Source organism: Nestor notabilis, unplaced genomic scaffold (genome assembly GCF_000696875.1).
Source record: "Nestor notabilis isolate BGI_N333 unplaced genomic scaffold, ASM69687v1 scaffold16106, whole genome shotgun sequence".
Classification (NCBI taxonomy): Eukaryota; Metazoa; Chordata; class Aves; order Psittaciformes; family Psittacidae; genus Nestor; species Nestor notabilis.
The window spans coordinates 798-16,691 of NW_009932525.1; the positions used below are offsets into that span (position 1 = coordinate 798).

The following is a 15,894-nucleotide window of genomic DNA, read 5'->3' on the forward strand; positions in this document are numbered from 1 at the left end:
CCTGGGGAGATTCCAGCTGGACACTAGAGGAAAATTTGTCACAATGAGAACAATCAGTCATTGGAATATTCTCCCCAGGGAAATGGTGGACTCCTTAATGTTGGACATTTTTAAGATTCGGCTGGACACGGAGCTGGGACATCTTGTCTAGGTCATGCTCTGGAAAGGTTGTACCAGATGATCCTTAAGGTCCCTTCCAACCCAGTATTCTATGATTCTATGAAGGTAGAAAACTCCCACCCATGTGTTGGGAAGTAGAGCAATTCTAATTCAATGCCCAGAAACAAGACAATGGAAATAACTCTGCCTTTTCAGCTTTTTGAAATAACACTCTATAGAAATAAAGAATCTGATGAACACTGTTTAATTAAGTACTGTAGCCATAGCCACATTACATATCAGAACATGAATTCAGTATTCCCACTGCATAAAGTTCCACATCCATACTTTCTAGAACAAAGAAGGGAAAAGATTTGATAGTCTTTAGTGCTTACATGATTTCCAAGATACAAAATATTAGTGAAAACAGTAGTATCCTTTCTGTGTACTGTGAAGGTAGTGCTTACTGCTTTTAGCAAGAGATGGGATTATAAAAAGTATCTGAACATTGGGGGAAGGGAAAAATCTACAAACAAAGTGTTTCACAGAATTAATGCTTCCAAACAGTACTTGAACAAATCCCTAAAGGTTTCATTTTGCCCTGAAGGACATTTGAAGCAGAAGTGTAACTTGAGAGATAGATCGATAGATATATATCTATCTACTGCCATATATATATGGCAGTTAACTACACATACATGTGGAAATCCACCTTTTGAAAACAAATAGCATTTATAGTGTTTGATTCCCTTATATACAGGCACAAACCCTGCTAGCTTCTCTTTCGCTTTCTACAGGGCTCAATGAGACTGTGCAATACTGGAGCAGTAGTCTAAAATATCCTGTATAGTGAATTCCATAGTAATTCCTGATCCAGGATAGCAGCGAGCTATCAGCCCTTCAAAGTGCTTGTATTGCCGTATAAACTCATCTTGCATGGAATGCCACACAACCTGCCAAAGAAAGCAAACAAAATGTCAGCTGGCACAATACACTCTGTGAACTACAAAACATTGGCTCATTAATTCTCAGTTCAGGTGTCATTTTAAAAGTAAAGCTCGCTAACACCAAAGTTCAGTAAACTGAGCTGCTACATTAGGGAAAAAAAAAAAAGTTTCCCTATCAAGTTTAAGATCTTTAATGTTTACATAGCTTCTACCAAATTTGCAAAGCAGAAATGGTAAAGATGAGGAAGTTGCACTAAAAGAGGTATTGTCTTTAAAGAAAACAGCCCAAACCAGAACAGTGCTACTAGTTCAGGTTTCAGACTTTAAAAAGCTGTTAATACAAGCTCAACTCTTCAATCTACTTACCATTTACTACAGTGAGAAAGATTGGAGATGAAGAAAAAATTTAGATAATGTAACTATCAGAAAAAGATGTGAATGACAGTATATTCTGCCCCACTGTACCAGCCAAATCTCCTATCAGGTTAACAGTGCATTTAAATAGAGTTCTCTCTGCTTCCAGTATTTTTTTTTTTTCAGAACAGAGATCACCCATTAATGGTCAGCTACAGAATCATAAAAGAAGTTTCTTTCTGAACTCTACCAACACAGTTCAAATCAATGTTACAACAAATAGATTCAGAGTTGTATTATCAAAAACTCTGTTAAAAATTCATGTTTTTTCAGTTATGCTGAAGCTAAGCACTCCTCAGAATACATATGCAAAAGCAGTAATAAAAAGTCTTTGCGTAAACAAAGGTTTTTAAAAACAAGGTTTTTAAGCCATGTTTTAGTTTACCTGAAGTAAGTTTTCTTCTTCACAGAGATGCTTATCTACTTTCTTGTAGAGATTATCCAATCCCTTCTTCACCTCCTTACCAGGATATTCCTTTATAACTTTACGAAGCTCTTGTTTATTAAAAGCCAGTTGATAACTTACTTCCTCTTCTCGTATACCTTGTGCCACACGAGCTTCAACACCTTCAAAAAAATGCTAACAAACAATAACAGCATTAGTGATTATCACAGTCTGAACTAATTAATTTGACAAGCATATGCATAGTTAAGTCTGGATTCTGCTTGACAACTGTTGTAGGTTCCAGTGATTTTTGGTTTTTAATTGGGCGTGTAGTGCTCAGCCATAAACATTAAAGCGCAGCCCAACAATACAGCACTCCACAAGTACTAGCATAAAACCAAAATTAATAATTTCTTAAACCAATCAAGCTTTTCTTTGCAACCTTGTAACTAATACTGAATCAGACTCAAAATCCTCAATTAATCAGGCTATAGCCTGGGAAAATAGCAGATCCTTTGGATAAACTGAGTAAGCACCTGAATATGAATTTCTCAGCAGCATTTGTTTGTAATTGCCCTCTCTTCTCACTGCCCCTATTGGCAGTGAGAACCTGTTGGCTCAACATAACAAAAACGGAGGGAAGTGTGTCTATGAACACACATGTAGAGCCACAACTTCATTTGAAACACTGCAACTGTTTGAAACAGTGCAACCGTTTCAAATGGTCTGGTTGGAACTGGGTTCGCTTTCTTAATAGCAGCCCACATGGTGCTGTCTTTTGGATTTGTGGCTAAACCAGGGCTGGTAATGCACCAGTGTTTTTTGGTTACTGCTGAACAGGTCAAACCTGGCCAAAGGGTATTCCGTAGCATGTAACATCACGCTCAGCTGTAAAAACTAGGGTTAGAGGAAGGGACGGGGTGGTGTTTGTCTTCAAAAGGGGTTGTTGTTCAGAAACTGGTTGGGCATCGGTCTGCTTGTGGGAGGTAGTGAATGACTGCCTTTGTACCATTTATTTAGTATTTTCCCTCCTCTCTCGACCTCCACTGCTTAAACTGTTTTTATCTCCATGTCCAAGTTTTCTCACTTTTGCTCTTCCTATTCTCTCCCCTGTCCTGCTTGGGGAGAGGGGAGCAAGCAAGCAGTTCATTAAATGGCAGCTTAGGTGTTGATCAGAGTCAACCCACAAGTGGGAAGCAGCAAGAAGGCATTTCAATTTTCAGAAAATGAAAAAGCAGTGAACAGTGGGAAAAGTTCGGTGGGCAGAACTACATCTGATCCTAAGTCAGCATTCAGTTTAATGCTTAGTTCAGCTTCAGACATACCAGACTTCTCCAAAACTTTTCTTATTGTTGAACAGTTCAAAAACTACAGTAATTTTCTCTGCAGTTGAAGTGAGGAAATTTATCCCAAAGCTCCCAATTACTCTTCTCCTCACTTTTTCCTTCCTCTAAACCACTTGCTAAAGACACAACACTAAGGTTTTGTCACTTCTATTAACTGCCATGAAAAAATTGGCTATTGTCATCCAAGACTGTTACCCTCACGAATACTCTTGCCAGGCATGCTTGAGTCTAAAATAACAGAGATCATGATAGTGATAGAGAGATCAGATGGTGCAAACTAAACACTTGAGAAAGACTACCCTGTACCATGTAAATGTATATAAACTCAAGCATACTTACATTTAATTTCTCAAGAGGCTGTCCGAGTGAGTAGATTACATAGGACTGAAGATGATCAGTGTACTTCTGTTTGGCTTCTTTTTTCTCAGCCTCAAGGCAAGAAATTTTCAAGCGAGAAAGTGTTGCAAAAATATGATGGAAGTTCTCCATCATGACCACATCTCTGGGTGTTTTCTGACTTTCATTGGCTACTTTCTCAACTGAAAGAAAAAGGAAGCAAAATAGTTAAAATACCAAGAGGACAACACTTACTATAGGTGGAAGTGCTTTAAAGTTTGCAGGTAAATCAGCACAGGTAAATAGTCTGTCCATCCATGTCCCACCATTTTAAAAAGGAAGGAAGATTTTTCCAGAGGTCATTGGCTTGCATATATCTGCCCCTCTTCTCCCCCCACCTCCCACCTTTTTTTTTTTCAATGCTAAATAAAACCAGTAGAACAAGGGTGTTGCTATTTTTCAGACTATAGCTGGGAAAATAGGAAGGACTGGAGAGACCTTCTGCTGTGTCAAGCTAGGACACGAAGGACTTAACCTGCCAAGAAAAGGTCATATTCATAGCTAGAATTCAAGTGTTGTGAAGATGAATGGTATTAGATGAAGATGCATGGGCCAAATGCCAGGGTTCCCATCCAGATTCATCTCCTCGTTTAAGCTACACTTGGGGAGAAAAGACAAGAAACCACTTCAGATTGAGTGTGCCATGTTGCTGTCATTTCATCTCTCCTCCACTTTCCCCTGTCATAATGTAAAGTTACTTTACATGTGTGTACAAAGGAAAATATCTACAGTTTGCTCTTAAAAAGCATATTATGATTAAAAGGTTTATATGTGTTCTCCTACCAATAACAGAGATGATAAAAATTTCAGCACAGTATCAGTCACGTGGCTTGCAACAGAAAGTCTTAAAAAGAAAAACCTGTTACTTGGAGCAAAATTATATACAAATTGGAGGAAGCAATCACTTTAGTAACTATGACAACCTCAAAAGACCTACCACTGACAAAAACAGCTCTAATAAGTTTTATGTAAGCTTTATCGAGATCTCCTCGTCGTTCTGCATTTTTGAAAATTGATTCAGCGAGGGCTGCAAATTCTTCAAATTCAGCAACAAATGGAAGGATCCCAACTTTACTCTTCTTTGAGATTTTTACTTCATCCATCTGCTTCATTTGATTGCTCTTAAATTTAAAAGAGGAACAGATGTTAGACTCTAATATGACTCCAGACTATGTAACAACCAGTAAAAGAAAAATGCAGGCACATTGAAAAACTGACACTTGCTCAAACACAGAAATAATTTTATCTTTCGATTAGTACATCTACTCAGTCTTTCTCCTTTTACCCTCAAAAATTTGTTAAGAAATAAAATAATTGGAAAGCAAAAAGGAAGATGGGCAAGTAAAATCTTCCACCTTTTCTTCTCCTTTATCTAAATAAAAAAATAAGAAACCAAAATTCCTAAACTTATCCTTCAGAAGCAATTAACTATTTTCATTCTGTAATCTAACAAGGAACTTTGATTGTCTGATTCAGCCCAGCTAACAATTCCTTCTGCTACAAGAACTTTCTTTAATCTTCTACTGAAATAAAATTTCAGTACAATACAAATGAGCATCTAAATATTTTAAGCATTAAACTGATCAAGAAATGTCAGTCTTACTGTGGTGGCCTAGAGTGAACTTACATTTAAAACAATACAAAAAAACCCCCACCAACTTATATCAGCAACTATGTTTTCACTAAACTTGCCGTATTTCATACAATGGTCCTACTGTATTAGCAAAAGGAAGTTTCTCACAGTGGAAGCTGCCTCTGCTACTGCCAAAAGATTTGCCCTTTTATATAAGCCAAGTTTTTGTTAGAGGTTAGATAGAAGTAACTGAACACATGGAAGAGATGTCTATTTGGCACATTATGCTCAAAGGGGAAAGCAAAATCCTCCTAAGTCTGTGAGGAAAGTAAAAAGGCATAGACCTGTAGTTTATTTGACTGACTTCAGTAATCTCAGTAAAAGCCCAAGTCTAAACGAACAACTAAAATTGTCAGCTACCTCATGGCAGTGAATGAGTGGTCATATTTGTTACAAATAGCTAATTATTTAAGAAAACTGGAATGGAGAGGAAGAAAAAATACAACATCCATTAGTTTATCTTTTTTGACGGTTTGGCCAGTAGAAGAGTGATAAAGTTACTCATTTTCACTTCAACTAAAAGCAAAAATTTAGTTATAAGTGAAGACAAAAATCAAACTGAGTAGAAGTGGGTTTCCTATAATATTACAGTTAGCTCAATCAGTATAACTAAAGGACTTACAATGCATTTATCAAAGTTCCTTTTGACAGTCACCAAAACATTTCCAAGTGTTGTGCTGAGAAAGGAAGCTGGGTCCACATTTTGTGCTGTCCATACATGATGACTCATCTTAACCAACATATAAAGGGAATTAAAGCTATCGATCTTGTCCCCCAGCGCTATAAGATTATTCAGCTCAGGTTCAATACATCGAAATATCTTTGTCATCATTTGTCGGATCATGTCCTTCCTATTAAAAATGCGTAAGATAAAAATATTACTCTGATAGTTTATGAGGCTCTGTTACATTCTTTGATAACATTCTGAGGATACATTTATTGGATATAGTAATCTCATTTGCATTCAACAAGTCTCATAGTTTTCAGAATACTGCTAAAGGAGAAAATGCCAATGCCACACAGTAAAAAATGAATAATCACAGGTATAAAATATTACAAAAAAGGTTTTCTGTGTGGAAGCTGCCACACACTCAAATTCACAACTTTGCTAAGCATATTTTCCAAAGCACATTTTACATATTACACTGCATAGTTTCTCTTTGCAAACAGTTAGAGAATTAAGTGTCTTTTTTATACGACTACAGACAGAAACATCCATCCTATATGCAACTTTTTAAATTTACTGACACATTCAGTGTCTGGGTACAAATTAAGAGTTCATTATTAACTTTCACTAGAAGGGAACAATTTCTGATTATAGAGAAAAAGGTCTTATGCGCCGAATAAATTCACATGTAGGCTCAAGAACCACTAATAAACTGCAGCAGCACATACTCAGATGATACTGTTTGTGGAACACCAGAAGTGTATGAACGAGATAAAGTTCCTCCATCCATTTCCTCTGCTTCGTTCTGTAAGAACAAGGAATGTATATAAAGGAAACTGAAAGTTTGTCTCCAATTCTATATTTAAGTGATAAGTGCATCTGACAAAATCAACATAATTATCAGCCCCCATTCCACAAGTAGCAGTTACAGGGGTTTGCAAGGTTCTGGTAGTTTTATGGTCATGTTCTACCAAATCCAACAATTACTACCCATTGCATTCCTACATGGCATGATGAAGTGTTTACTGTGATTTTAGGAGGAGACAAAGCAATGGCAAAATAAACACGTCAGTCCTTCTTTAATAAATTTTGTACTAGTCAGCCAAATTAAAGATTCTGCCAGCCAATGGAGAAAACCAAACTATTGATCACCTGGATCCAGTAATTGCCATATAAACTCAAAAGTTCTTTTAAACAGGTCTCTTATGAGGCCTGATGGATTGTTCTGTCACTGAAGTAAAAAGTAAGAGTCATACCGTTGTTGTTCCCGAGATGCTCTGATGTTGCTGTAGTTTGAAAAATTTACTAATGAAGTCCTGTTCTGCCAGACACAGAGGCTCCAGTTCACTTAATACTTGTTCAAAAATCTAAAGAAAGCCAAATATTTTTATGAACACACCAAATAATATGAACAGTTAGTAATACTAATTTTAACTGTTTGTTGCCTAAGACTTTATACTTTCTATCTTCAGTAAGCTTTAGAAGACTCATTTCTACTTAACAGAAACGGAAACAGCTTGTACTCGTATCTGCATCTTCAACATAGTCCCATCTCATCCATATCACACTGGGGAAGAAAAGAACAATCTACGTTTTTCCACAGCTAGAAGTTTTCTAGCCACAGCCTGAGGCAGGACTTCTGTGCTATAATGAAAACATTCACATTTTAATAGTAAATCATGAGCTCTGCTACCCTCTTTTCTGCCTGGGTTGCCAAGAGGAAGAAAACAAAATAAAAAGCCTCAGGGAAGAAAAACAGGTAAACTGTGTATGTAAGAAGAAACTGTTCAGTAGAAAAAGTTTCCATGTATCTCTGCTACAGAAATCAACAGCAGGTTTTCCACTGAAATAGAAGCATTCGTCCCTATTTTTAGATTTAATCTGAAATGAAGCATTATTTTGGCAAGAATTCACTAAAATAATTGAAGTTTATTAATACAAACTACTGAAATTGTAAGTCAGGTGTTAGACATACTTCTAATCCATCATCTTTACACAACACAGAATTTACTGCACAAGTATCTATAGTCACAGTCATGTGTTCTCTATGGGTGTGAGATAAAAGTCAGAAGTTGAAAAAATTAGCACAATACCTTTACTTGTATACCGTTGTTTTTAAAAAAAGCTACCATTTGAATTCTAGATAAGTTGCTGCTACAGATGTGTAATAACTTAACAGTTAATATTGTTTCATACAATATTTCCTCCCAGAAGAAGATTGAGCAAAGGGCCATGCTCAAGTCCCGGCTAAGAGAAGATTATGCTTTCTTATCTTTCACTTTTGCTTACATACTGGCAAAATGCAAAAGAACACATGAAGCACTGTATTGAGAAAAATAAAATCAATTGGAGAATCCATCAGTTCAATTCCTATCTGCTTAAAAATATGTATTTGGCTTAAAATTATCAGACCATATTGTATGCTTTAAAGATTACACGCAGCATATAAAATAACTAACTGGAATGTTATAATGGAAGAATAATACTCTGATCTACATATTTCTTAGAAACTGCCTTTTTTAGATGCGTGGTGCATATAGAATATGAAATTTACATGTTTTAAGATTTAAACAGTATAGACTTTTATACAAGAAGGACAGGCAAGATGCTCCTGTCTTGGTGAAATGCCTAGCTCCCTACTTTGCACTAACTAGGATAAAAGAATAGAAATACCTTGACTTGGCGTGTGAATTGGCACTATGCACCGGGTAACGAGCCCGCATATAGGACACCACTTCTAATACAAAACCTGACAGGAATCCTATGCAACATTTTGTCTTACCTTATCAAATTTTGTTCTATCAGCCACATCAAGGTCAGAGGCAGACATGTTTCCCATATCCAGCAGTGAGGATGACTGAGACCTACGGTTTCCCGAACTCTGAACAGAAAGTTTATTTAGGCTGGAAGTAGACCCAGTCAGTTTTCCAGAACTTCCATGAAGACCTGTGAAATAGACACTATGAAGGAGGCAAGCAAAGGCAGGATAAAATATTCAAGAACAGTTTCATTACTGATGTCCTAGAATGTAGGAGATCAAGAGTTGCTAGTAGTCCTACATTAAAATCAAACAACTCAATTTTTGTCTAAGCTGCAAATGCTTTTGCTGTAAACACATTCTTTTCTCCTTACAAGGTAACTGAAATACCTCAGCAAATTTCAGAGTACAATGTACCTACATAAGCTCTCATTGTAAAGCATGGAAAAAGGTATAAAAGGAACAAAGCTGTGAAATCCAGGAACACTAGGATAGATATTCTCCTTGAAAACTTGAAAGCAAAGACCTGTTACGATCTTTGTGAATGTACTTTGGGCAAAGGCTGCCACAAGCAGAAGAATTAATTCACAGGACTGAAAACATTAAATATCTTTATATACACACAGATACTTTTTCGTCTTTCTGCTGTTAACATCTTTATGTCTACATGGTTTGCTCCAGCTATTTTGCTGGACCTACAATCCTATAGTAACCCTTCTGTTAATGTTCTCCCCTCCTTTTGATCATGATTAACATACAGACATTTCTTCCTGATATTTTGGGGCCTTCTCCTAGGTGAGGAGCATATTTTTTTATTTTTAATTTTTTCCCAATTTTTCAGAAGTGTTAGAACAAGATGGAGAAAGCTAGTAACAAAAAAGACCAAGAAATCATCAATATTTCAACCCTTATGTAAACTTTCTGCATCTCAATCATAAAGAAGCTTAAAAACAACCCTGCAAGTTTCATTTAACTGCTATGTTGGTGTCTAATCTGGAGACACAAGACAAAGTCTATAGATTTAATAAAAGTTGTTACCTCAACCTATTGGAAGAGTTAGAAAACTAGGACAAGCTCTTAGGCACATATTTTTTATATCAACTAGCAGTGTGGGAAAACCAAAAGATACTGCCTTAACCTGCAAACCTCCTCAACTTCTACATCAGGCCATTTTAGCCAAACTTCATTTTTGCGTTGCAAAACCAATGATTCTGCTAATGCTTATTTCATTCTGAATGGAGTGCTTCAGTGTTAGGTAGATTTTCCACAATGCAGCACTACATCTTTACATAAACACACATGCATTGACAATACCAACTAATGCAACTAGTTATACTCACTCTCAGTTTCCTGTTTGACAGCACTTTCTTTTCGAGGCAGTGTAGCTGGGATGGATTAGGTTGCAAGCATCAAAGACAAAGACAAGTTAAAATGCAGTTTGCACAAACCATGCACAAGATGCAAGTTAAGCTCTAACTGGAAAGAAACATGCAGAGAACTATAAGCAGCAAGTAACTACATTGCAAACACATTTAGTTGGAGAGGTACTATTCTAGAAATTCAGTGTCTAAGCTACATGGAAAACAAAGTAAGCTTCTAGGTATTAAACTTTGCTTTTTCTTATATAGTATGTTCAAAGAACATTTTTGGTAACATGTTTAAGTTTTCCCAAATTGAGAAGTCCATTAAATTAGGGTTCTGTCTGTTAGAGTTAATACTTCAAAAGACTCAGTTTCCAACTATCAACCATCATATTGATAATGGACATGAAATTAAGAGGTACTTATGTAATCGTGTACTGAGTCAGAGGTATTGGCCACCTCTTCAATTTAAAAAACACACACCAATACTGCAAAATCATTTGTATTGACAGTAAGACGGGCTAACTTTTTCTGTGGTTCACAAATCAGGATGTTTACATAAAGAATACATCTTTTGTATTCATGCTGCACCAAAAATTGATGACTTCAAATTTGAAGAGGATGAAAATAACAAATACATAGGAAACAAAATTTACAAGGTGGTTTTTCATTTTTCCTGTTTTTTGCAGAATAAAACAGTTTCCTCAAGTGGACTTCAATGTGAAATTTAGGGTAAATGGGCATTTGTAGTAAAAGGAGAATCCCTAACCAGTAAAAGGCACTTGCATACATACACTAAAAGCAGTACGTGGTATTAAGAAGATACTGATGAAGATGGATGCTACAAGCCGCCCAAAATGGAGCAGGCAAGCAGAACCTACTGTAATAGAACGAGTAAATACTTCCAAATGCCACAAACATGTCTTAAATACCAGATGTTCTCAAGTAGGCAACACTACTGACAGTTATAATGTCCAACTGCAAAAAATTGCAGCCTGTTTTTTACATCTTGGAGGTTTTGGCAGTTTTTGAATAAAAAGGTTTAGGCCTGATCTATTTGGCATATGCATCTGTCATGCATTGGTCCCACTTCTTCATCGTCCTCAATTTCCAAATGCACGGGACTGTATTAGAGAATGTGAAGAACTGCAGGCAAAGATCAGGCCCTGAACAATTGGGGAAGCCACAGTGGCTTTCAAGAAACCACATCACATAAAAATATGACAGTAGTAGTACTCTTTAACATTGATTTTTATGGTATTTAAGTATCAAAGTCTTGGCTTCATCAGAAAAGAAGAAAGAAAAAAAAAATACTACTTAAGACAAGTGTGAATGCTCACGACTCAGATTTATTTTTTTTTTTGCCATAAAAATGCAGACAAAGAACCTTGCGGTAGCACAGAATGCCAGAATTCTCCCAGCATTCCCTCTGCGTTTAAGGCATTCAAATAGCAGTGCTATTCCCAAAGCACAAAAAAAAGGCAAGAACACACACCAACACAGCTTGGAAACAGGTCATCTTTAGTGTCTGAGTACAACCGGAGCATTATGCACCTACGCTATTCCTTAAGTAAGTTTACTATTAAGAAGTGATGTATTTTGAATTAATGAGCAACTAGTAATAGTACAACCACTACCTTCAACATAGAAGCCTTTGAAATTACACACCATTATAAGCTGTTACAAAATAGATACATTTACACAAACACACAACAGAAGCCTTCTCAACGTGCAGCTCTTATGCTGGTGCACTGAAGGATATTTCACCAAAATGCCTGATCACTCCCTAACATTTACAAAAGTTAGGAAATTGGCACAAAAGCTGTCTCCTCACAAATGCAGATCACAAAAGAAGTGCGAAGATAACGTGTTTAGAATGTTTTAGAAACCAATTTCTATTAGGATAAAGTGTGCGGGGGGGGGGGGGGTGTTCCTGAAATAAGACAACTTTTCCAGATTCATGAATTTATCTGCTCTGACAATGACACATTATGGCACCACTTGCTGTCCAACAGCTTGCCAAGATATCTTTCCAGCTTCCCCTCCCTCAATCAAGCCTCACCACTCTCTTGCTTTCTTCCTTTCATTTCTTTTTTCTGTTCTCTACCATCAAATCTCGAAGCATAAATTCAGGACCCAAAACAGGCTTGATAGAACTCGCTAGTTAAAGCTGCACATCATTTCTGAATTTAGAATTTGGAAACTGGTGAACTGTGGCAAATACAAGTATTTTAAACATGTTTTGAAATGGAGCAGTTTAAAATATAGAATAGCCAATACATAAATGCATCTTCAACAGTGTTGCTATCTAAGTATTTGAATTAATTTTTTAAAAGCTTCATTACCGTTCTTACATTAGACTATTTAATCCTAACAGGAATACATACTCCCTTAAACAGAAAGGCCTACAAGTTAAAGAAGTATGATTTCTGGTCTCAGACTACACAGGTAATTCCCACTGAAAATACAATGAAATCAGCAGGTTTCCTTAGGCAGAATTAGCATTAAAACTAGCTTCTTCAAAATCCACTCAAACCTTGTTAAAAGCAGAAACGACAGCAGAACCAACACACACATGTGGTGCCCAAGAGCTGATTTTTTAAATTTGTTCTAGTAATAAAGGAGGATAGTTCAAGTAATAAAATACAGCTGGTAGTTTGTTAAAAAGTGAGTGTAGATTTGAAATCTGACAAATGTCGTATTTTATCCCTCTGTCTTGACCAATGTCACAGATTTCAGTTGTGCTACTTCGGCCTTGTGGAAGTCAGAAGTTTACCATGATGTTTTTTATCCAACTTCTTCTACCTTACCAAAAGTTAACAATTTTACATCACCATAAAATTGGCTCTAGGTGTTGTAGTGAGTTATTTTATAATCAAATAGTAAGATCCAAAGCAAGATATGTGCCTTCTGGAAGCTTACCAAACTTTTTTCCTTCTCTAGTTGTGCCCGTCATCTTGATCTTGGCAACTTCAAAGAAATCTTTTATTTCTCTTTCATAAAGGCGTGATAAATAATCCATATAATTCTTAAAAGAAAAATGTAAAGCAGTTAAAAGTTACACATACTGACTTTGTTATCTTACAATTAAACAGTTCTTAGAAACCAGCAAGTACTAAGTTCTACTAAAACCAAAGTGTTTTGGACTCTTTCTGTATTTATGTAGCATACGCAAAAATATATCAATGATATTTAAGCAAGTTATATTCAATCTCCTAGTGAGTTTGCTGAGCATCAGAAACTACTACTTTTCCTCCATAAGGAAAGATATGCAGTGTGGTACATACAAATAGGATTACTAGTAGCAGAGGATCATGTTCAAGGGTAGAACAGAGATTTCAGTGTTCTTTGTAGCCTCTTTTACTATACTCCTACTATGGCCAAAAGAAGCAAACAGGATGCCAGTCCTACACATCTTCCTGAGCACATGACTCCTTATTACTGTTTTGTTTGCAACATTGCCAAAAAGAAGCTCAAATTTTAAAAGGACAACCGAAATAAGTTTGAAAATTATCTGGTTGGTTTAGATTTTTAGAACAAAGTTACAGAAATATTTTTTTTTAAATCAAAGATCACCCAAGAATATTTTTCCTATGTTTTCAAAATTTTGTTACTTAGCAGACATAATACATAAATATGTAATTCCCTCAATTTTTTATTATAACAAAAACATCAGCCATTCATTAATTATTTGCCTTACACTGAAGGTAAAAAAACAACTATTTCAAAGCCATTTTAAGAGTCTAATTTAAATCTTCTACAGCTGACTTTTAAGAATGACAATACTTTAATAAAAAAAGGTTACTTGGTCTGTAAGGACTAACTTTCCCTTGGCTTCTATCTAAACATTTTCTGTACTTCTGTAGTAATTTTTTCACTCCATGTCAGTTTTCAACAAGATAGGTAAAAGTTATATATGTAAACACACAAAGCCAAAGTGTTTCTATTTCATCTATTTACAAAAGACCTCTGAAGCTTTTGATATTTCCAAGTGAAATGAAGGTCTGTTGAAATAAAGATGTCACACAGGCAATAAGCACATCAAGACGAAATAGCAAGTGCTTTTCTTACTAGACTGTAAAATGGCAAACTTGTTTTACATTAAAATTAATCTCTTATGATACTTCAAAACAGAGACATAGAATCTCGAAGGAAAAAAAATACAAGGATATAACAAATACCAATAAAAAAGGTGAAGTTTCCTACTCCAGAGAGGACAAAGAAAAGAGGAGCAGTGAATTAAATTTAGTATAAGGGAATATTAAAGGATACACACATACACACAGGCAATTCTTTTGACCCTCAAAAAAACTATATTACATACATTCTCTAGCATCACTTGAGCCCTTCACATACCTTTGTTAGCCCTTCGTATTTTCCATAATCTGTGTTCTTAAGCCACTCCATCAGCTTAGCATATCGAAGTAAATCTCTGTGAAACGGATGGTGATTGGGTAGTGTCAATTCAACAGAGTGCTGGGCAAGAGTAGAACTCTGATCATGACCCTTAATAAAAGAAAGCATTAAAGTAAATCTAGAAGCACTGCACAGATGTACTAGAAGTTTCCTGAAAAACTTATTATGAAAACAGCATCCCATTCAGTCAAACAGAGGAGCACTAAGACACCTTGCATAAAAACAAAGTCTACAGATGCAGACTGGAATGAGACCTAATATAATACAGACACAGAGATATTGCAGCTGTGGCAGGTAGTGCATCTTAGTAAGCTTGTTCGTTGTAAGGCTCTTGTTGTTTACCACTTTGCCTTCAGGGTGAGTCAATTTGGCATTTTTTGCATAAATATGCGAAGCACACCTGAGCGAAGATTTAATAACAAGTGTTCAATTGTTTCTGAAAAATTCTAAGAAATTATGACGATATTTTTCTAAGAAAAAAAAAAACCCACAACCTTAAAGATGTTCCCATACACAGGAAGACATTTCAAGTCCCCAGTAGTCAATGCATGGCCCAAGTGTTAATGATGAGCTTTATGCTACGCCTCTGAAAGTCTACTCCAAGTCAACCTACTTTAGCCAAGCCTTGTCTTAAAGCCTTTGTCTTAAAAACATCAGTTCACACACATTCTCTCCCTCCAAAAAATGTAGGCACACACATGCTTTCAGTGAACATTTCCTAAACAGTTTACAACATGCAGCATAAACCAGTTTATTTAACAGCAAGCTACTAATTTCAAGCTCCTTGTGTTCTCTGGCTCCTGAAAAACACTCTATCCTTTCAAGTAAAGATCACATCATATTGCTTGAACAACACATGATTTAGCTTTTTTAAGCTTTTACTTGCTTGAAATCCCAAGTTTCCTGAGCAATTCTAGAAGTAAGCAAGGTAACATCACAGCTCAGCCACATAGCAGAACACACAGCCACTAGCCCTGGGTTAGTGAAGGGGAGGACGTGACTTATTTCAAAATGGATTTAATGTTGTCTGTAAAGCCTTTTTTACTGGGCTTGTAATAAATACAGCAACAGAACTTGATCTTAGGTATAGTTTGTACTGTGGCAGCACAGTAAGATTGTCCTAATTAGTTCCCAGTTCCTGTAGTATAACATGCAGGTGGTTTATACAGGTCAGTCAGTGTCAGTCCCTGACAGAGGAAGCATTCCTGGGCAGTTCTGTCTTGGATATGACAAGGTGGCAGAATATAAGCTACGCAGTTTAAAAACTGCCTTTGTATATCTAATTTGGAACAGAAGCCAGTTTGGATAGTGGAGTCAAAATTAAAAAAATTGGATAGAGTCAAAATTAAAGCAACGTTGGCTCACCCTTCTCTACTGCAATAGGTACTAATCAGTCTTTGATTAAAAAAGCCCTAAAAGCTTCCAAAATACATTCAGATGTGGTAAACGGCTCAGTGTCCAGTTGGAAAGCA

General features: G+C 36.2%; 1 protein-coding gene across 1 annotated transcript; it reads right to left on the reverse strand.

The window, feature by feature from the left end:
* Positions 1-767: 767 nt before the first annotated feature.
* LOC104400191 (exocyst complex component 1) lies at positions 768-14,530 on the reverse strand. Its single transcript, XM_010016451.1, has 10 exons — positions 14,363-14,530; positions 12,929-13,034; positions 8,670-8,833; positions 7,144-7,254; positions 6,616-6,692; positions 5,843-6,071; positions 4,525-4,708; positions 3,531-3,730; positions 1,846-2,040; positions 768-1,052 (listed from the first exon to the last, which is right to left on the reverse strand). The coding sequence occupies exons 1-10, from the start codon at positions 14,528-14,530 to the stop codon at positions 900-902; spliced, it is 1,587 nt and encodes a 528-aa protein (XP_010014753.1). The 3' UTR covers positions 768-899.
* Positions 14,531-15,894: the final 1,364 nt, after the last annotated feature.

Bases quoted from the DNA above. Each gene is read 5' to 3' on its own strand.
- LOC104400191 (XM_010016451.1), bottom strand. From the start codon at position 14,530: ATGCTTTCTTTTATTAAGGGTCATGATCAGAGTTCTACTCTTGCCCAG. The intron at 13,035-14,362 runs GTATGTGAAGGG...TTTTCTTTTAAG, and splicing joins AATACGAAGGGCTAACAAAG to AATTATATGGATTATTTATC. The intron at 4,709-5,842 runs GTAAGTCCTTTA...TTTAAATTTAAG, and splicing joins GGAACTTTGATAAATGCATT to AGCAATCAAATGAAGCAGAT.